At 37.1% G+C, this 23,482-nt stretch overlaps 1 protein-coding gene across 4 annotated transcripts in view; it reads left to right on the plus strand.

Moving 5' to 3' along the window:
• The window catches only part of ripor1 (RHO family interacting cell polarization regulator 1), a 75,454-nt gene that overhangs the window by 14,312 nt on the left and 37,660 nt on the right, over window positions 1-23,482 (plus strand). Inside the window, exon 1 of one of the 4 annotated variants that reach the window (XM_082182467.1) lies at window positions 1,359-2,463. The exons of 1 other annotated variant lie outside the window; for it this stretch is intronic. Coding sequence is in view for 2 of the 3 variants with exons in the window: in XM_082182466.1 (XP_082038592.1) it covers window positions 19,804-19,822 (19 nt within the window). In the remaining variant the exon portion in view is untranslated. Of the gene's footprint in view, window positions 1-1,358; window positions 2,464-19,189; window positions 19,823-23,482 lie in introns of those variants that run through there. 2 more of the 4 variants (XM_082182466.1, XM_082182469.1) reach the window with 2 other exon arrangements.

Here is a 23,482-nt window from a genome sequence, read left to right on the forward strand (position 1 = left end):
TTTGCATGTGTGTTTTTTTTTGTCTATCATATTTAATACATCAGGCTTTTATGGCTCATATAGAATGATGAGAATATGGAGCTCATAGTCAAGGAGGAAGAAACACCTCAATTTTATTCAGGGGTTATTATATGGTTAAGTCTGAAGGATGACGGTCTTGCACATCTTGCACATGGCCTGGATTTCGTTCTACATTCTGCAGCCTAATTACATAATTTAGGTGCCATGCTTTAGCCCTGGGCAGTGAATACTTTGTAGTGCTCTTGTCAAGGCTAACCCACATTGGGGTGATTTGGAGAGGGGAGAGGGGCGTACTACATTGATTTAGGGTAGTGAATTCAGAATTTGTATAGATAATGGCCGGCTGGGTTTGAATAGGGGGCATATAGGGAGGGGTAAATGGGTAGCCACCATTGATCCCTCTCTTCAGTCTCAAGCCTATCTTTTGCTGGCGGGTGGCCTCTCTTCAAACAGATGCTGACATCACCTTCGGTATCACCGGCAATGTTGCCGCAGCAACAACTGGCCATGACCTATGAGACCATTCACATCTTCTTTGGTAGGGGGTCTCAAAGGGTTAGTTCACCCAAAAATGAAAAATGATCCCATAATTTACTCACCCTCAAGCCATCCTAGTGTATATGACTTGACTTTCTTCTTTCAGCCAAACACAATCAGAGTTACAAAAAATATATATATCTTGGCTCTTCCAAGCTTTATAATGGGAGTGAATGGTACCACAGATTTTGAAGCCCAAAAAAAGTAATCCATGCGGCTCCAGGGGTAATAAAGGCCTTCTGAAGCGAAGAAGAAAGAAGAAAGTCATATACACCTAGGATGGCTTGAGGATCAGTAAAATATGGAATAATTTTCATTTTTGGGTGAACTAACCCTTTAAGGTACAACACGACACACATGCACTTGCAGTTCAAATCTCCCATTTTAGACTATTACTTTTATGTTTGTTGCATTTAAAGACTCAATAATGTCTTGAATTTTTTGAGGTGGGATCTTTTGATTTTGGCCTGTAAACACCACTAAGAACACATTAGCAGCCGCGTAGCAACGGCTTGACAATCACCCGTCCTAGCATTGTGGTGCCGACTGTTGAACAGAGGAGCATTAGCTATCATTTTATTGAGGTAGACAATTCTAGTGACACAGTAAAAAAGGTTTGCATAATATTAACATGGTAGTGGTTTAAACTTTGCCCTTAAACATTCAGGAAAATGTCCTTCCTAGAATCATCTCTGTTTCTCACACTCTGCCCTTACAACGTTTCTATATTGCCATGCAGCCACTTTAGCCTATAATGTACCTATAATTGAACCTATAGCTGCACTCCTCATAAGGAGCTTATCCACTATTGCCTATTTATATGTTTACATGTTGGTTTATTTGGTGATAGTAAATGATATAGCCTACATTTTAAATTCACAAATACTTTATAACAATATTTCCTAACATTTTAGTCTTATGTACCCTCACAGCTGGCAATAAACCAAACCAAAAACCTGTTCCTTTTCATTTATATTAAAATGAATATTATTTAGCATTATCAATAATATTGTTTAATATCCATTACAAAATCTATCTATCAAACAAAGACTCTCGAATTTGCTTTGTTTTTATTGTATTATGTTTTATTGATTTAACAAAATTAAAAGGTATCTCAGTTTGGGAATCACCACTTTATGACATGGCGGTTCAATACACTGCATAAAGCATGATGAGTGTTTTTTTTTTTTTTTGCATATATTTTAGCAGCATAGGCTATCAATAATTAAACAACTGTTTAATACTCAATATTGGTCTATACATAAACACTGCGAGGGAACAATAGAGATTAAGACCCTGATGTCAGTTTTACCCATTGTGATGATGTTGCTGGGAGGGTGAGGGGTGTAATTCAAATCTTTGGGTTTCACTGAAAGAGGCCAGGAAAAGCTCAAATCTTTGTCCCTCCCCTTGTCCCTTCCCCCCCTCTCCGTTTGGAACGGGGCTTGTGCAGCATTAAGTGTATTTATTTGTCAAGTGCGTGTGTACAGTTTGCCAAGACTGTAAAGAAAATGTAATATTCCCCAGCATGATATTTTTTTCCAGCTTCACCACCCTCTTATTCCCCCCAATGAAATAAGGTACCTCGATACTCCCTCCACGCTGGCCGGGGTGTGAAGTGGTCACGCCGGGGATGGACGTCTTTTCATTTGCATGTGTTTTGTCCACACCCCTTACGAGATAACGACAGGACCCAGCCTACAGCCTTTCCTTCAGAGGGAGAAAGTGACACGGCTCGCCGTGCGTATGCAGTGAATTGAGGATACACAGTGCATAAATCGAGGATATATATTTTGTACGTCTTGCGCGAGAAACTTGCTCGCGCCATCCATTACGTTGAAAGTATCAGCGCGCGGATTGAAAGATTTGGATTTACACATCGATGATACCAACCCTGACAGACATGTATGTAGTTTACTCTTTCATTAATTTATTTTAACGACGTTTATGTGATATACGGACCTGTATATATATTCGGTGCTTATTTTAGCGTCACGTGTACTTAAAAATCTCAAGTGGAAATATACAATTGGGAGTAAAGTATAATGCCAACGCTGAACGAGTCAATGGCAATGACCTAACGTTAACTTACCTGGCAAACTGAGTGCATACGCGGTGTAAAATGTGATTATTCGTGTTTTTTTGTTGTAATTTTGCAAATGGATGTGCAGGGCAGTGTGATAGACTTTCTCATTACATGGCACGGAGGACTAGGAGTGAGCCCTCAGTCCAGATGACAAAGAAACCTTTGTTTGGCATATGTGTGTAAAAGATGTAACCTCGGATATAAATAGTCAGGAATTACATAGCGGAAAGACACCGTCAGGCACTTTGTGTTATTGCTTTGAAGCCGTTTTTTTCACTCTGCACGTCCTTGCTCATAGCCACTCAGTTGCTTTAGAGAATATCCCATGAAGCTAATCCTGCACAACCTAATCCCTCTGATTCTTTTCCCCTTGCACATGCTAGGGAATGCTGGCTCTAATAACCTGTTTATGTTACTTTGGAGTATATGTTTCACTTTTCTGGATTACTAGGTTTATTGATGCATGTAAACAACTTTGTGCAATGCAAACTGACACATTTAGTTTGTTGTGGAAAAGATGTACACCTTGATGTCAGTTCAGTGAACGATTTTCGAGCCCACTGAGACCATTTTAGATAGCCTGAAATTGTGGCTCTCAACCTTCCTGCCTTCAAGACCCCTCAATGTTCATGAATATATATTAAAATATTTATGTAGTCTAGTATGTCCTCTGGTACATCTGCTGCATTTAATTTTTTCTTTTTTAATTTAGAGTAAGAAAGCACAATATTTTGGAGGTAAAATATATAATAAAATATTTAATTGTGCATGCTTATTTCCCCTATTTTAAAATGTAGATTACCTTAGATAAGTTGATGTTTAAAAATACTAATAATTTAATAACAATTAAGTGCAAACTCAAAACTAATATCAATTTCTCATACTGTGCATTATAATGATGCCTAAATTCAATTGTAGCATTTAAAATGATTCATTATAGTCATTTTATTTAAATTTAAGACAAATTCGACATTTATCAGTCATCATTCATAGCATGAAAATAAGTATCGGTGTTTGGACAAAATCCTAATATCTTCTAGGCAACCATAATTTTAAGTCATCAGTGTCCCACTTGGAAGTTTGTTTAGGTCCCTCAATGGACTCCGGTATAAAGAGCTATTGCCTTTGCACATCCTAAAACTTCATACAGGCATTCTAGTATCCGCTCCACATGACATGGAAAAAGGAATAGGCAAAATGTCTTCGTTCCTTTGACGTGGCTGTGTCTTGACTTCCAGTTCTTTGTGTGCTGTGCTATTTATGAACTTGCACGTGAGATTTGCTGATCTTGTGACTCTCCTAACCGTTAGGCTACTAGCAGCAATACTTTCTGTGAAGAGTGTGGGAACACTTCTTTTTTGGAAAACTCAAAGCCTTGTGGGCAGCACCACGGGCCGCACAATCTGTCCTTTGTGCAGACCTGGACCAACATGAAGAGGCCTAATTTAGCTAATGATTTGATCAAGAACAGCCATGAAAGTGATAAAGCAAAAGTGTGTTGCATGTCATAGGCCTATGTCGTAGTTATTTTGTTACTTTGTTTATTTGAATGAGGAATACAGTCCTTAAAGTCTGTAAATCAACTTGAATGTGATATTTAGTGGTTTAGTGCATATTTTCTTTGTAATAATTTTTTCTTGTTGGATATTTGCTTATTTATTTTGCGGTCTCTTTTAAATTGCACCATATAAGCTCATTCAAACAGTGTGTGAGATGTGTACTGTAAATCCAAGTCTTTATTAAGTAACTTATTTATATTCAATCCAAGTCAGAAAGCAAGGCACATGCAGTTTTTCCCTTCACTTTCTCTCTATAAACTCTCTACCGCTTATTTTCTTTTTCATTCGGTTTCCTCACAAAGACGTGCACGTCCTCCCCCCAGAGGAAAGACTGTCTGTCCTGACTGACCATTCTGAAAATAGACACGCCTTGAGGAAGGACCAGTTGACTGTTTACTGGCTCCTGAAAAAAACCCTCTACAGTTACTATCACGCTTCTGGCTTGAAATGAAATCTGTGTTACCTGATTTACTCTTCAAGACCAGGTAGAATCCAGAAGCATAGTGATTTGGGAGCACAACATTTGTGGGATTCTGTTTCTCATAAAATGGATGTAGGTTAGCTGCCTGCCAGGATCTATTTAGCCTTTTATCTTCTACAATGCTTTCTCTTCCTCCTCGGGAAAGCAGATAGTGCATTAGTTTTTCTTCCTGTCGGTCAGACAGCCACTAGTTGCAGAGGAAGCCAAGCGCGTCTTGAAATGAGTGTCTGGATCTGTGTGGGAGGCTACAAATGATTCGTCCAGTCTTCTGCACCTGCAATCGTGTTATTCACTGGCGATGTTGCGGCTGCCTGAAGTTTGAATGCTCTTCTTGCAGAACACAAACTTTTTCCATTGTTCTTCCTCCTAACCAGCTCAAATGGCAGTGGTTAGTTTGAGACTTTAATGATCTAAATGTCTCATTCTGTGTTATACCTTCACAGAGACTAATAATGCACACTGTCCTCCTTGTTTAGACGCAGCGTATGCACACAAGACCTCCTACTGTAGTTTGTGTGGCATGTCATTATCAATGGTTAATTTGTTTGATTGCATGTGTGCCTCCACAGTGGGTGGTGTTCATTTTTACACAACACTTTTTTTCCCAACCCACCCCTGCTCAGAGCGTCGACCCGGTCCAGTGAATGTTCCAAGCAATATACCTGCAGGGATCCAGACGAAAAATTACAACATTTAAGTTATTTAAAGACTTTTTTATAGTTATTGAGAATCACTCAAAGATGGTTGTTCAGAAATGCTCACTGAGTTTATAGCTTATTACTTTAGCTTCTAACAAAAACAACTACTGTATGTGCTGTGATGATAGACTATGGCAATTTATATAAACTAGTGGTTCTAGTTGTATATAGTAAAAATGTTCTGGTTTAATGCTGTCACTGATTGTATTTGTGCCATATAAATACCCAACTGTGGCTCATTGTGAAAAATGCAAAATGATTGCTTCTTGCATGTTTCTCAATACTTTTAAAGTGAAATAAATGTCCAGTGACTGGTGATGAACGTGAATCTAGCAATGTTTTATTATGTTGATTGTTATACATATCGCAGCAGTTCGGAAATAAAATGTTCAGCAAGTTCGTGCTAAAAGGTTAATTCTCTATTGCGTTTGAAAATAGCTTACCACCTACACTAAACCCTACACTAAACCTAACCAGCTGTGCTAACAAAAGCAAACGTGGGATAAAATAAAATCCCATTTTAACTTGCTTTCAGCTCTTTTAATGTGACTTGTGTTTTCATTGTTGTCTTGTGAGAAAATAAGTCTTTATTAATTGATGATCTGTTAATTTCAACTGAAAATGTATATATAATGTATAAATATACAGCGATATTGGTATGTTTTCGGAGTTTTTTGCAAAAATGTAGAGGCGCATTTTTACAATTGAGCCTAGCCTATGTTGTAAATATCATTCTGTCATATAAATGACTTTGAAGTTCAGTGAGAGAGTCAGTAGAGAACTCAATAATGCTCTGAATAATTCACTTTGTGAATCTGATTCAAACTGCTAACTCGCAGGTGAGTTTGAGACTTTTCATGTTTCATGAATCTTTGTCACTGATTGAACCAGATTAATTTTCTGGCTAATCGAACATCACAGGCCGTGCTGTTTGTTACTGCATGCATGAAATATTGTCTGGCACCCTGACAAGATGATAAAATTGCATCTGAGCACAAGTTTTCCTGAATGTACCCCAATTGAGACTGCATTTTGAATTACTGTCGCACATTTTTATTTATTTTTTGTCACATTTGCGACCATTGTAGTCTGGAGACCTGACTCGTCACAAAAAAGGTTTTTAGTGGTCTGTTTGAGTTTTTAGGTATTGTAACTCAGTTTGCTCTGTTTCAGAAGACAGCCCACAGCTCATCCTCTGGCTGTGTGACTGCAGGAAACTCCAGCATAGTTGTGTCAGTCCTATCTCTTGAATAAACAGGAAGCTGCTAAAACTACAGCGCTGTTCAGTGGGGACGGTGATGCCTATGAAGTATGACAGCACTGTGAGAGCCTAGCGTTACAGTTAACCAAATGTAGATTAACCCCTCATGTGTTTGGAAACAAAGTGCCGTCAACACACTGATGTACATAGTCGAAGAAGATATTCCTTCCTTTCTCAAAGTGAGATATTATTTTGATTTGTGAAACAATATTGCAGAGGTAATATGTAACCCGTGCATATAACTTTGCTGTGTCGTGCAGTTACTTGCCACGCAGTACTGTTTATATTGCAGCCAAGAGAGATTTTCAGAATGGTTTAGTCATTAAATCCTCATTTAACTTTTCTTTCTCTCATTACCTCGTCCAGAGCTCCCACCCATCCGTCTGTGCAGCAACCTTCCTACCCACACCCACAACAAGTTTTCTGACTGAGTAGAGAAATGAATTCTCAGCGTCCCTAATGATTGTGGGGGTGGTTATGATGATATCATTGTGAAGAAGAGACACTGCACTGAAGTTTTACATTTTGAATAAAATTTCCGTTATTTAAAAATTTTAAATAACTTTTTTTCTATTTGAATATATTTTAAAATGTAATTTATTTTTGGCAAAGCTGAATTTTCAGAATCATTACAGTCTTCAGTGTCACATGATCCTTCAGATATCACTCTAATAAACATATCTTATTACTGTCAACGTTGAAAACAGTTGTGCAGATTAATATTTTTGTGGAAATCGTGATACATTTTTCCAGGATTCTTTCCCAGGATCAATAGAAAGTTCATTATTAATTTTGTAACAATGCAAATGTCATTACTGTTAGTTTTTATCTGTTTAATGTATCCTATAGCAGTGGTTTTCAAACCCTGGGTCGCGACCCTCGGGTGGGTCGCGAGACTTAAAAAATGGGTCGCCAGGATGATTTAAGGAAAATATAATTAAATTAAAAAACAAAATTTGTTTTCATAAAATCATAGTCTATAGGCCTATATAAAAGAAACACGCGAAATATGGCTATTTAAACAACTGAGTTTGGTCCATTTCTGTGAGGCGCGGCGCCTCACAAACAAGTTGACGGAAAGAAAACCGAGACGGCACGCGATGTTCCCGGACGCGGACGCGCGCGCATCGATATAGGCTCGGTCCTGCTCCTCCGTGGTATCGCGGATGCGGCACAGGCGATGAAACGTCAGAAACAACAACAGGTGACTAAGCCATCGTTATATGATCCCGCTCTTATTCATGCAAATGCTTTTAAACCATTCATGCGCGACAAGACAAAAGAGAACGCGCTGTCAGTAAATGTCCTCCTGACACACACACATACACACGACCCACAGATAGACGCGCGCCAGTATCAAGTTCTCTTTCGCGCTAGAACGAACAACACACATGCATGCCAAAATGTCCGTTTTGTCGAGTATCCTCACAAGAACAGTCTTAAATTAGTTAAATAAAATCTTAAATGAAAGTAAAGCGTAGTGAGAGAATGGGATGCGTGAGATCGTCAGCTGTGGCTGGTCCTAAAGTGGCAGCAGCTAATTCTCGGAGAAAATTATTAACAGCTCTTGACTAAAGAATGCGTGTAGCTTTAATACGGATTTCTCTATATTTAGTTTATAATTTATGCAGTGCGGAATGTTTTGATAACCTTATCCAATTTCTGTATATTTCACATCTGTTAGACAGGAAAGGCACAGGTAAATATGACATTTATAATGGGTTTATGTAAGGTTTGTTTTAAGTTCACTTAAATTAAAAGTTTTTATATTTTTTGAAACCTAATAAATATTTAAAATTTGGGGGGATAATCATTTTCATTTTTTCTTAGAAGCCTATAATAAATAATAGTTTAGCATCCAAATAAATCGCGAATATGAAAAAAAAAAAATGTATTCGAATGAGAGAGTTAGGTGAGCCCAACGAAATTATTTCGTTTTGGCTTGTTTATAGATATTTTTTTCATTCTTGTTCTGTTCTGAATATCATTAAATTTAAAGGATTTGTTGTGGAATATTTTTAGTGAATTTTTTAAGCATACATCAAACGATAGTAGGCTATATTAATTGGTTAAAATTCTTACAATGGTTAATGGTTAACCGGTTAATTAGCATCCCTGTAGCTTTAGCTAGATCAAAAGAGTGCAGAATCAACTTTGCGTTGCGATCGCGTCACGGATAGGCCACTGCACGTGCATCATCAAAAGCGGTTGCTAAGAAAAGGCTTAAGAATATACAGGCCTATGGGTCGCGTAAAAAAAAAAAAAAAAAAAAAGGGTCGCTCTTGAAAAAGTTTGAAAACCACTGTCCTATAGCTAAATGAAAAATTCTTTAAAAATCTTACCCCCAACTTTTGAATTGTAGTGTATGTATTTAGGTAAATAATAAAAATGAAGAATTTTTTGAGCAAATACATAAATAGTGAGAATAGTCACAAAGGCTTATTGAGAGAGAATTTATGTACAGCTATATATAGTTAATGTCTCAGTAAAAATGTCAAATATGCAGAAAAATAATTTTCAGGTGAGTTAAAGTTCTTGTTTGCTAAAGATAAAGTACTTGACTAAGTCACCTGCTATTTTTGGCTTCCTTTCATACTCATCAAATGGGAGTAAACACACCTGAGAGTGTGCGGTGAGTTGTTACACAATGCTGGAATGTTGAGCAATGTCTAGATGTTTCACAATATAAACGTGCCATTTCTGTAGTATGCGCTGGGTACAATAATCTTGGCGCGAGGAGTACGACCCAGCATGACCATGTGTTTAAACTGACATTGTCATTATAGGGTTGCCATGGCAATGTGTCATTGAACAACATCCACAACATGCATCATGGCTCTGAGTCTGTGTATTTCCTAAATGTGTTGTTGAGTTGTATGTGGCCTTGCATACTGTGTAATTCCTAGGTAGGCTGTGTATTATAGTATGCTGTGTATTTCTGGAGTGTATCATTACGCAGAGAGAGAGAGAGAAGACTGTTATTATTGAGTCAGTACAGGAGAGACGGAGCATCTGGACCGGGTGACTCACTCTCTCCCTTAAGACGCATTCACACGCATGGGACTCACAAACTGTGACGCAGGGTACCTGAAAGTTTTCAAGATCAGAATAATCTTAATGTTAATGTGCTCGCCCAAGACATAAACATTAGACAGCAGTGTATCTGAATGTGCTGTGAAAAACTGTTTGCTTTTTATAATTTATCATCTTATGTGGAGGAATGGAGACAAAATTAGTGGCGTGCAGATATAGATTTGTCAGTGGCTATTCAATGCAATTCAAAGTGACAATTAATATTGCATTATCAGCCAATATTAGTTAAAAACAACCATTTCTGTTTCTATTTGGCAACCCAGAACTGGGTAAATATAAGACCGAACACATGACCCGGCTTGTTGGGTTTTATACATAAAATGTATATGTTTTAGGACGTGACAGGAGCAGCCAATGGGAATCTGTGGGAAGAAAACTGGTATCAGGCCATTCCAGTTCATTAAATGACAATCTTATATCACATCCACGTCGTTCACTTTGCAGTTCACAGTGCAAATCCGGAGTACGCTGCGTTTGTAGAAGGCGACGTACATGTAAACAAGGTTAAAAGTGAGACTACAGACGTTTTCTTATTTGTACAGTAATACTTTGATAGGAATACGAATGTAATAGTGCAAAACTAAATGTCATTCAGGAAGTTTCCCCTCAGGAAGAGTTCTCTCAGAACAGAACACAAAATGACTTGACAAATGTATCCAGATTTAACCAGTTTGGCACAGACTACCCACCCAACATTGGGTTACTTTGACCCAGCACTGGGTAGGTATGTGAGGGGGTTCATCATTTGTATATTTATTTTATTGGCCATCGCCACTCTGCTATCCATTGAAAATAAATCTCAGTTGACCCCTAGTCTCCATTAGAGTGAGGTCACCTTAAGAGTTTCAGTCTCTCTCCACCACCCGGTGTGGGTGTTGATGACGGCCGTGCTGGTGGATTGGATCATGGAGCTGCTAACTAACTATCGTTTAGAATATGTGTTGATTTTTTCTTACTTTCTAAGATCACCACTACCTATGTGAGATTTATAGTTTGTCACAGGTGTGTATGGTTTGATCCTCTTGTCTAGTTCAAAGAGCTGTGTGTTGTGATGGATCACTTACACCTTGCCAGTCTGCTCTCTATGTTAATCAGCTTACACCATCCTGTCCTCGAAGACAGCTGTGTGGTCTGCCACAAACACACGGTACAAACCTAATGTCCCACACACACTGCACTCTGAGCCGGTGACTGTCTTTGCCTTAAAGCCATGATGAGTCCTTGAGTGTCTGTGATTAGCTTGTACCAAAGGCCACAAACACTGTGAAAACTCCCTCAGGCCCACACAAGTGCTGACGAACAGGTGCACGATAACTGTGAATATGTTATGACTGAAATTCCATGCAGTTCTCCTGTGCAGGTGTCAAGTTGTCCATTTTGTCTGGGTTGTTTTTAGTTTTAGTTTAGTTTTTATCATAATAGTTAAGTAAAAAAAGTAAAGCGGTTCTTTAACGGGATAGTTCACCCAAAAAAGATTTTTTTTTTTTTAATCATCATTTCTACTCGCCCCCATGTCATTCCAAACCTGTATGGCTTTCTTTTGAAGACGTTTTGAAGAATGTTTCAACCTTTATTGTCCATGCAATGAGCGTCAATGGGGTCCAAAACAACACTGCAGACTGCACCCTATTGACTTTCACTGTATGAACAAAAAAAAAGACAGAAGACTTTAATCCCTTTACGAAAATTCTGAATCAGCGCCTTGTGACCAAGAAGTGTTCTTCCTGTAAAAAAAAAAAAGGAAATGGTCATGGGACAGTCTGCGATTGATGAGTTATTTATTATAGCCGTAGTTAGCTTCAGGCTTGACACGCCAGATTTTCAGAGCTATATGTATTTAGTTTCAGAATTAATTTCATTGTTCAAGTGCATTTTTTGATGACATAAAACATGAATCAGTTTTTTGTTGCTACACAGACCCTAATATGGTAGGAAAAAGGCGTACAGAGTTGCTGTGAAACTCACAGCGAGCTGGAGTGTCTTCATGCATAATAATCCTGCTTGATGTTCTCCCAGTGGTGCCGGCAGAACCTCAAGAAAGGTCACACTGGCTAAAGATCTCAGAAATCCTGCTAGACTCCAGATTAATATGTGTGTGTGTATTCAGTAAACTCTACATTCTCAGTGCTAGTCCATAAGATCCTGAATCCAGGGGATGGCCATAATGCAGTGTGATAGTGCTGGTATTATATTGGATAGATAGGTTCGCTTTCCAAACTATGTTTGAGTTTCAGTTATTAAGAGGACGACTGTGATTCAGAATGGCTTGAGAAATGCTTTTATCAAAATTGGAGTGTTTGTCTTAGGCTCTGGTCTGGATGCGAGCACACTGAATTTAAAGTACATCTGTGCAACATATGAATAAGGCTTTAGACCATGTCCTAACCAGACACGATGGGATAAGATTCCAGAGAGAAGCAATTTGTCTGCCCACACCAGATACGACACGACTACAAGACATGACAAAATCGCAAACAAAAATCACAGCCATTCGGAAGAGCATGATGTGGGCGGTCCCTTTATTGCAAATGCACTGTCTGCACTGGATAAGTACATGATCAAATTCTTAAATATGACACCATTTTAAAATTATTAAAACAATCTTTGTCACATTGTTTGTTCACATTGAGTTCACAGTTTGAACAGTTTCGAGTTTCTGAGGTGAATTATCACTTTTAAGTATGGCTAAAAAAGATCACTCAAACTGCTATTGAAACTTACATTAGACACTTTTAACATTAAGTAAAGCACATATACCTTATATTATCATTAGCATGTTTTGCATGTTGTTGTTGTTGTTGTTGTTCAGCTGCGACGTCACAGAAATAGAAACCGTTTCTAAAATAGAATCGTCATGTATTGCCGTCGCGGCTGGTTAGGAGTTATAGGACACAGTGTTAAAGTAAGTGACATACTCAAAGAGTATAGAAAAGTTCACACAGAGGAATAAACATTCTCCTTTCAGTTAAGTGATGGGATTTTAGACTTGACCAGACCACAAATGCCACTGCTATGTCTCTGAAGGGTTTGAGCAAACAGGAAGTGAAGGTTTTCTTGTCTGATCCTCTTTCCCTCTCCAGTGGTCCTCAAAGCCCTTGACTTTAAAAAGATTCCTTGATTTGTTTATGAAACGAGACTGGGAAGACCCCCCCATTAAGATGGCATTTTTTTTGTCTACACACACCCTCCCACATATAGGTCATAATCTATTTTAAACCATGATATCTTTGGAGAAGGAGACTTAAAGACCTTTTTCATATCCCATTACACTCAGATTACAGCTCATAATGGGACAGGACAGAAATGTTAAGTCGGTCTACATAAATATCAGTGGTCATTTAATAGTAGGGCTGTACAATTGATTAATCGCATCTAGCATAAAAGTCTGTTTACATAATATGTGTGTGTGTAACATGTTGTGTATAGTATATATGATAAACATATTTTCACAAGTATATCACACAAGTAAAAATATGTGTGTGTGTGCATATACAGTATACACACACACACACACAAAAAACAATTATGTATACAGACTTTTATGTTAGATGTGATTTTATTATGATTAATAAATTGTACAGCCCTATTAAATAGTTAGTTAATGTATTAAAGTGTTTTATTTTCTAAGATCATGATAGCACATGTCATGCAGAGCCACATACTGTCATATTTTAAATATCTGCCTCCAAACGGTTTTTGATGGAATGTTGCAGGACGGTGAATTATTGCAGTGCCAACATGCATGAAATTTGTTTTGCAATGCGCCGTAATGCCTCTGGGTTGTTGGCAGGACATGTCAAATGTAACATTCTATAATGAAGTATGATTTCACACAGCATTTTCTAATTCTTGGAATAATATACATACAGTTTGTATGAACTCATATGAATTGAGTGACATAGTGACATGGAATTTTTTTTAATATATTTATTTAAAACTTTACTATGTGTGTATTAATGAGAATTTAATTTGAACTAAAATATAAATATATTGTATAACTATATTAAAGTATTCAATATTTATATTTTAGGTTATAATGTATTTTTACACTTATTTTGATAAGATATAAAAAATAAAAATAAAGTTTATGTCCATGCTATTTGTTGACAAACCATCTGAATTGTAATATGATCCTTGAGGTGCATTGCTGTTTAAAAAACCCCACCAGTAACCAGTATTATTTCTGTTATAGACAGAGAAAACAAAAATAAATTGTAAGATATTGACTTAAAGGGACAGTTCACCCAAAAATATCATTCAAAATCTGTATGAAATTCTTTCTTCGGCTGAACACAAAATAAGATATTTTGAAGAATCTTTTGAATAATAATAAAAAAAAAAACTCAATGGGGACCGTCAACTGTCTGGTTATAATAATAATAATAATAATAATTCATTATATTTATATTGCGCTTTTCTCGGCACTCAAAGCGCTTGTTGGTTTACCAACATTCTTCAAAATACAGAAGAAGAAAACTCATACAGGTTTGGAACCACACGAGGGTCAGTTAGTACATAATTTTGAGTGAAAAATCCTTTTAATGTGCTTAAAAATGTGAGGCCATTTTCTAGTAGTATATTGTCTTTTCTGCAACACTGTATAAAATATTGTGTGAAGCCAATGAATGACTGACTGTACTTCTACAGTGCAGAGTGACCCATAAACCAGCTGGGGTTTAAACAGAAAGTCTTGGATTCATGAGGCTCCAGAAACTTGCCTGTACCCCAGCAGCTGATGATCCTCATCATGATTGATAAACATCCTCTTATCGGACATAGCTTTCATAAATTGTGAGGGGATTTATGAAAGTGGATAAGGAGATGATGTATTTATGATGGGTGTTAGCATGCCTTGGCTTGCTGAAGCATTCTTGTATCTGAGGAATTAATGTGATTGTGTCAGTACCAGCATGATGTAGGCCTAGGTAAGATATGTGGGGAAAAGGGTCATTCATAATGTGGGAATTTTTCGTAAATGTAGAATGATTTACTGTAAGTTCATGGAAGTTCATCATGTCCTGTGTTCAGATGTGTGAAGAAGATGGTATGCAGGCTCCTATATTACCACTTTATGAAGAGAGAGAGAAAAAAAGGAAGTGCACTGTTAAAAATTGCAAAAATAATATTTGAAAATACTATTTAGTCTGTCTACTTAAAAAAAAAAAAAAAATCATGTTTAATTGAACTTCTTGACGTCTCTGTAATTATTTGTGAAATTGTGAGTTTAGTTCTCTCTTTTTTGTAAAAGTAATTTTTCTCCTTGGAATTTGAGTGGGATTATTTTTTGCATTCGTGCAAACTTTCTTAAAGTCTTTTCCCTTACCCTAAGCTTTATTGTTATCAAGTTCTCAGACAGCGGCAGTATGGACTTTTTATGGATGTAAATTCAATCCAAGTCAGCAGTAGCGATAATAACTCTCTTGCTCAGAATGCAGAGTCAGTCGTACAACAGTACGCCTCCACTGAAAGCCACAACAGCTCTTCAAATGGCCAATAAAAAAGTATTATATTCATTCTCTGCCTCCCTCACACCCTCGTTCACTCGTTGTTATCAGACTGAAGGCAGGCACTGGAGGAAATGAAGGTCTTATTGGACGACCGTTAATCAGTCTCCACAGAAAGAGAGATTGTTAGGAGATGCGGGTCAGACCAAGAAGGATGTGATGTCAAACTCATTTCTGTATTTGACAGTCATAATCCTCTTTGTTTGTTGTTGACATTGTAATCTAGAAACAGAGAATAGATCAATCATAGCTGTTTTCTAATCTTATTGAGGATCCCGAAACTCACTACCGCTATTAGTTTGTGTGTGTGTGGTTATAGCAGGGGATATTCCACCTGGTGTTCATGTGTGTTGGTCTTGATGTCTCTCATTGAGAATCATTGCAAGATCGTTTGGACATGACTTTGTTAGCCTCTTCATCTGGCATTTACCTTATGGAGAGGTACTTACCATAAGCCACAATGTCATCAGTCATTTGTTTATGTCCAGTAGTTGTAGACATACTGTTCTTTTGCAACCAACTAGCATTTATTTAACAAATTCTGATGGTTCTTTGGCTTTTGAGTGTGACAATTGAATTGACAGGAGAGGTGTTCTGTTTGTTTTTTGCCTTGTGCATCATAAAAACTGTTTCAATTAGTGCTGCCCCGTAATAGTCGACCAAATGTTAGTCAATGAGAAGAGGCTTGGTTGACCAGATTTTGCATTGGTTGGTTGCTCGCGGAGAAAAACAACAACTCCACAGCTAAAAGCAACTCCCATTTCGAGAGGGTAAAGGATGACCCCACAAAGGTGACACTGCAAACTCTGCAGGCAAACATTCAGCTATCATTCATCAACCTCAAACATGGTTTATCATTTGAAACATGTTTGTAATAGCTTAATGTTAGCCACTTTAAATGGCCGCTCGCTCTAACGTTAACATTAGATAAAATATGCATCAAATATGCCTGTCCAAGTGTTCGTGCAGAGCGTGAAAGGTAAATTAGTTTCCACCAACAGGTTCTTTCTGCCAAAACTCTTTATCATTGACGCATGTTTTATTAGATTGTGCTTGTTTTAACCCTGTGAGAAACCTTTTTTTATTTAGTGAACTTTTTTGAAGACATTTTTAGCTGTTAAACCAAATATAGTTTTAGAGTTTACATTTTTCTCATCATGAAAATAGCCACGGAAGCTGGCATGGCGTTAAAAACAATCAGTCTCTTACACTCTATATATTCAGAATAGGCATGCTGAACGTTTAAGCATGAAAATTACATTAAATATACATTGAATAATTGTATTTAATCAAATTTTGGTCTTGTTTTTCTGCTAAACACAGGAATTGCCAAATGGTGTGATTGATCATATTATTTTCCTTGATGACAGTGTTGTCAAAATTGCTCGCTTATCCCACCAGAGTATTATGTGATTTTTTTTTTTTTTTTTTTTACTGTTAGGCAATCAATTAAAAGAATCAAATTGGTTGAAATTACTCTCAGAATGAATGAACAATTGATGTGGATAATGTAATAATTACATCTGAATATGAAAAACTAATACTTTGTAAACATTGTCACATTATGTTAAGTTTCATCAATTTTCACACCAATTATGGACCTCGAAAAAGTTATAAGGCACGTGTTCGCTCTTGAAATATAATCTGTTCTTCATAGTTGAATTTGTTTGCACATTTACAATGTACAGTTAATTTCTCATTCTGCAATGATCAGCGCTTTTAGTTAGCTAGTCAGACTGTGCATGATCTGTGCCCTCATGTGATTTTCTGTCTATTGCCCTGGTGTCATCATAACAGATGCAGTATCACCATAGTGATGTCATGCTGTGGTACACCGATAAACCTTAGTCAAGCTGGCCTTATCCATAACATTGTATGAGTAATAAATTGTGTGAGGAAATGAATCAGACACCTTAAGATAAGGTTCTGTCTGCTGACCGACTGCGTGAGAGAGTGTTGCACTGATATCAGCTCTGAAAATAACAGCACTAGATACCAGCATATATTTAAAATGAAGCATCACAGGATTTCAGTAATACATCCAGATGTTAGTAGGAGTCTTACTAAGGGCTGGGCAATATACTTTAGTATATAATATAATCTAGTATCTGCATTTCAACCTTGTGACACCGTAAGTATTTGAAGGGTGTTTTGTTTTCAATCAGAGCAATTAAACAGCCATTGTTGCTAAATAGTTTCAAAATGTAGCTTTTAGCGCATTAAAATAATTGCAATATTAACAATGCTCTTTAATTATAAATTTTTTTTTATAAAACGTAATTATTTCAGCAATTTATCATCCATCCCTAGTTCATACAATATTTTGTGTGTTTTTTTTTTGTGTGTTTTTTTTTTGTCAACGAAAGCAACAGCAATGAGCTGCGTTTTATTTCCTCCTGAAGTGGTTTGAGTGATTGGATTTAAATCCATCTAGAAAGCGGTTCAGAGGGCATTTACACCAAGTCTTTTCAGATCAGAGAAAACACATGAAGTGATCAGGTGTAAAAACATCAACTGCTCCTTCACCATTATGTGTGTATGATGCATATGGATGGCAATTAATGAAATATGAACGCCGACTTCCATAGCAACGCTCAGAGAGGAATTTAGGTTAAACAGCTCTTTAGAAGCGTATGTGGAAGCAGTCAAGTCTAGGTTTACTCTACAAAAACCAGTCATGCAAGCCAGCTGTCTCCAGCATTTCCCCTTACTCACATTCTCACTTGAACATCACAAACATGTTTGTTTCGATCTGTTATTTCAGCCACGTAATAATAATAATATGTTGCATTAAGTTGACCTGCGCTGAACATCGTCTGTTTTCTTTGATGATGAGCTGTGCTGCTTTTCATCACTTAGCTTTGAAGCCACAAAGTTTTTCAAGATGAAATTCTTGATCAAGGGAAACTGAAATTCAGTTTTACAGCTTATATCTTGGCATTCTATTAAAGACACAGGCTTAGTCTTAATAAATTGTGCCATGTTTTAAAAAAGAGCTTTTTCTGTGTGTCTGAAAATCACTATGCTATCACGTACTGTGGCATTATGTTATGAAATATTTGACAGCTTATACATGGATTAAGCAAATCCTCATGGATGTAAAACGTTTTTTTTGATTGGTGCTTTTAAATTTGGCTTGAAATGGAAATTCACCCTATCAATTTCTAAAAAGCTTTTTTATCGTATCATCATATGTAAATATCATAACTCGATCATTGACAGACTTCTCCAGTCATTTAGTCCGCTTAAGCCCCAGCCTCTCCTACAATCAACCACAAGCTTGCATTCAGATCTGCCTCTATCCAATCAATGCATAGAACCATCCGACCAACATTTTTATCAAAAAAACAAAACAAAAAAAAAACCTGTCAAATTATTGCCCTGACAAAAGTGCTTGACATGTTTTCCACCCAGCTTTAGTGATCCAAAAATCTATTTTATAAAGCAGAAATGTACTGACATCGCATATTCATGTTCACATGAAAGTTCACTAAATAATCAGTCCTGTTCATTTGTTTTTAATTGACTTTCACTTTGCACTTTTTGCACGATGCAATACAATAAAATAAAATGTTTTGATAGACTTCTGTAGTCTGTATGACTCCAGTGTGCGGCCAGCCACCTTCTTGCTCGTTCAAATAAATCCACACAATGTTGTCTTTGATTCTCAGTAGCCAAAGGCAAAACTCCACTCACCTATCACAGTATAGATAGTGATCAGATTTACCGTATGGCACATGATTCTGGAAAGTGGGAATTACCCTGAATCTGTGACTAAACACTGATAAAAGTCTTGAGATCAGCGGATCAAAGTAGGCTTAGCTACGTTTTTATGTAACTGATTTAAAAAAGCTATGAACTGTCTTAAAGAAAATAAATTGATGTTTAACTTGTAAGACTAGTCTTAGAGGTTTATGCAACCGGCCCCAGGAGTCAGGACCAGTGTTTTAGATTTAAAACAAGCTTGAATTGAAGATCCTTTTAATAAAAACCAAATCATGAATCTTATGGAAAATGCTGTCAGAATGCAATTTCTAAGTTTCAGACATTCTTGCACTTTTCTAGAAGTTTTACTCAAGCATTATCTGAGGCTAAATCAAGTGATTTAGCTTTTGAAAGATGTTCCACCACTGTTCAAGTCAATGTTTTTTGCTATTCATGGCCAAATTGTTTAAATATGACAGGATCAGATTCATTAGTAACAGCTTGAAAGCTGGAAACTTCTGGAGTGCGTCTGTACTGGGTGTTTATCATTAAGAAACAAAGTGCAGGCCGTTTGCTGGAAAAGGGAGAGGCAGGAAGAGTGTGATGTCAGACAGGGAAGTGAACGGGAAACAGAACAGAGGGGGAGGAGTGGGCTGCGAAGAGGGCGACGGCCTTCCCATTTCCTGGCAACCTCTCTATTTCTCTTTCTGCCAGTGTTGTGAGAGTATGATTAGGGGATGAAGACCACCACAGCTGGGACTGTGATTGTTCTTTCTACTACTTATTTACTTTGAAGAGTCTTTGAAGAGGAATACACACTCATTTTATACAGCATTCATCAGAAGACGACACCACAAAATGTACAGTGGATATGGAGGTACTCTGAGATTTATGAATAACAGTTTTGTGAGATATCGTCTTGGTATTTGTCATGTAATATTGTCGAGTTACAACTGAATGTTGGTGTTTCTGTTGTAAAGGGTGTTCAGGTTAGGGTTTGTCTACAGTCAGGTGTGTTGTGACTAGAATAATTTAAATGTTCATTGAATTAATTTATCTTTTTTTGTTTTATTGTAGAATGATGTAGAAAGATATCCTTTTCTCTACGTATTGAAAATCGCCAACATTTGCTCGGCTAAATTTCGTTTTGACTCACCAAGGACGCTGACAACCATAGCTAAAGCACACAAGAAGTGATAACGTATCACAAAAGTTGTTACCTATTAGATGCTATTCCGCAAAACACAAAATTGAGCTGAAAAGAAATTTGATATAAATTGTTCTCAGTGGTGTGGTCAGCTGTAGAGAAGTGAAAGTAATCTGAAAAGATACATGATATAGTTCATCATCACAACAGGAGTTGTGTATGTTTTCACAGTTAGTTGGGAGGGGAACGACGGTAGTTTTTATCGTTGTCCAACACTTTTTCTGTCCCGAGGTTTTTGGATTTTGTGGTGGGACCATTGTCCTCCTGGGACAGGCGTCCCACTGGGTTCCCATGTGATGGTTCTGCTGGAGCAAAAGAGAATAAAGACACTCAAAGTATGTTTACTTTGGGCTAAGGTTCAGTGTGGCACCTCAGGGTCATCTTGAACAAACACACAGGGAGGTCCTTAAGTTTAGCCCTTAGGACTATACCTCTGGTTTACTTAAATCCTGGTAAAGGAGAAGCTCTAAACACTTGTTCAGATGATCCTCATAGTTTTAGACCTCAGGCCTGGCCAAATGTTGCAGAGAGCTATTGAAAGTATTGGCTTATTATTAATGATATAGCTTAACTTTTGAGCTTATAAAAAGATGTACAGCTGTAGAGGGAAGAAAAGGGATACAAAGTGAGTTTCTTGTTTCGGGCCTTCGCTCAGAGAATGGAAGGAAGGATACACCATGTGGGGCAAATGTTAAGTGCTAAGGGATTTCAAAAAGCCACATGACTATTATTAACTCTCAAGGTGCTTGTTGTCACATCCTGGTATTGAAGAAAGATTTCCACAGCAGCATTTCAGTACAAAATATTGATAGATGAAAGTGATAAGCTGATATATTGGCCAGGCCAAGATTTTTCATGTTATTGGACGATAACTGTGGCCAAGTGGCCTAGTGTCATTTGTAAAATCTGCCAACAGCCTTGTTAATTGATTACGCAAATGTGTATATATATATATATATATAGTACACTTAGTACATACGTACAAATATACATGTATACAGTATGTATATACATTCATAATATAGCCTATATTTACATTTACATTTATGCATTTGGCAGACGCTTTTATCCAAAGCGACTTACATTGCGTTATCCTATACATTTATACATAGGTATGTGCAATCCCCTGGGATCGAACCCACAACCTGGCAGTGGTAATGCTCTTACCACTGAGCTACAGGAAAGCTATATATAAAGCTATAAGTATATATCTGCTGTATTGTAAACTAACTAATCACAAAGGCTTCTGTCCTATCGTATATTTGTTATGTTATCATAAATATATTTACATATTGAATGGCCAAATTAATGTAGAATAAACATTAAGATATTTTTTTATATATTTTAAATCATATTTAATGGCAGGATACTGATACTAGTACCTCTGTTAATTTTTATTTCCACTTTCCTAGGATAAATTGAATATAGTCATTCAATATTATATTTAAAAGTTATCATTTCAAACATATTATTCAACATACATTTATTAAATAAAAAAAAATGTTAATCGATTCTTTATCTCAAATTCAATTGATTATTTTTAGCATTCAGTCCTTAAAATGGTATAGTGCTACTATATTAATCACATTTGATCATGTATTTGTATAAATAATTTACACATCTTTATTTTTTTGTTTTTCTCAAAGTGGAGGTCAGGTTACAGGCTTGTGAAGTGGGATAGGAAAGGTGCAGGACTGACCCCAGATATCACGCTGCGATGTTTTGGGAGCCGACTGATTATCTTTGCTTGTTCCCAGAGAGTTTTTTGGACACAGCTTTAGGTTTCTTACCTCTCTGACTATGTACTAGTGTTTGTTTGACAGACACCAGACTTTGGTAATCTCTGATATGAATGGAATGTGTCCGAGACAGCGAGGCTACTGGCTCCAACATAACGAATGTCCTATCATCACAGACTCTCTTAGTGAGAAAGTGCTGGAAAGCTTTTATTTTACAGGTGCTCACCCCAACCTTTCACATTGGGTGGATAGAGCTCGAAAACGGAATGCATTCATAAAATGTAGTCTGGTAAAGTGTCACATTAATTTGGGTTGGTTGACAGAGTATGTAATGGTTGGATTCCAGTTGGTTTGTGTCAGAACAGGGGTGGGGAGGCCCCTAGTTTCTTTTTTGTTCTGGAATAGTCCTGGAGCAAATCCAGACCACCAGAACAATCCAGTCAGCCACTCTGATCCACACGCTTTAGAAGAGCCTGACCAGCTTTGATTATTGTGAAATTTGTTGAAATGTGGTTGGAGTGGTGGCTTTGGGTCCTGTTGGACAGGTGGGAACAAAACGCAGAGCAACAATTGGGAAGGATGAGGCTTTGATGGTGTTTATTTGTTCGTGAAAGGATCCGGTGTATGAAGGGAATGTAGTAAACGTTGGATTCCCACACAAGTCATGGTGAAGAGGGAGAATGTGTCACTTACCTTGTTTACCTGGTGACACAAAAGAAGGAGGCCCACTAGAAGGTGTGTGTGTCTCTGTGTGGTTGTGTTTGTGTTTATTATGAGATTTGTCAAGGCAAATACTTTCTCTTTAATAACTGATGTGATGGTCATTCTGATGCTATTGATTGAAGTGGGGCTTCTCTAGATTTTTGTTTTGTTTTTGTTTTTTGTAATTGGCTAGAAATAAACTAATGTTATTTTGACTATTCTAAGGATGACAAGGATTATTTTAGGGATGTACTAATATAAAAATTCTGTCCGATACAGATAAGCTAATAATTATTTATGTTGTGGTTGATAACTGATAAATGTCAGATATTAGAATTCTATTCTATTTTGTTTATGAGTTAAAAATAAAACGTGTGTATATGTATATATTTTAAAATGTAGCATTAACATGACATTCATTTAAACGTAGCCTTTGTAAAAATATAAAGCAAAACATTAAATGTGCAATTGTTTTTTTAAAGACTAGTATTTCCAAGTCAACTAGCAGCAGCCGTATCATTTAATCGACTAGTCTCGTACATCCCTTCTGGTGATGTCATTCCGAGCAAAATCAGGCCAAAACAAAGTTCATTTGGAGTTTGTTCCAGGAGTGGACACTCGTGGTAAACACCTTCGTACTTGGTTCATGGTGATTATAAAGCTTCGCCTTCTTCGATGTGGAAATCTTCTCCAGTTAATTTCTTCTGTGCAGTCCGTCGAGGTCGGACGTCTGCGAGTAGACACATGAACACATTGGAGAGTCAACGTTTAATTCTAATTCTAATCCTAATCAAAAGCAACACTGATACAGTTTTTTAATGTTTAATACTGTAAAGCTGCTGCTTTAAAGAACTCTATTGTATAAAGTGCTATATATAAATAAACGTGA

This window comes from Leuciscus leuciscus (assembly GCF_965113295.1).
Source record: "Leuciscus leuciscus genome assembly, chromosome: 10".
Taxonomy (NCBI): Eukaryota; Metazoa; Chordata; class Actinopteri; order Cypriniformes; family Leuciscidae; genus Leuciscus; species Leuciscus leuciscus.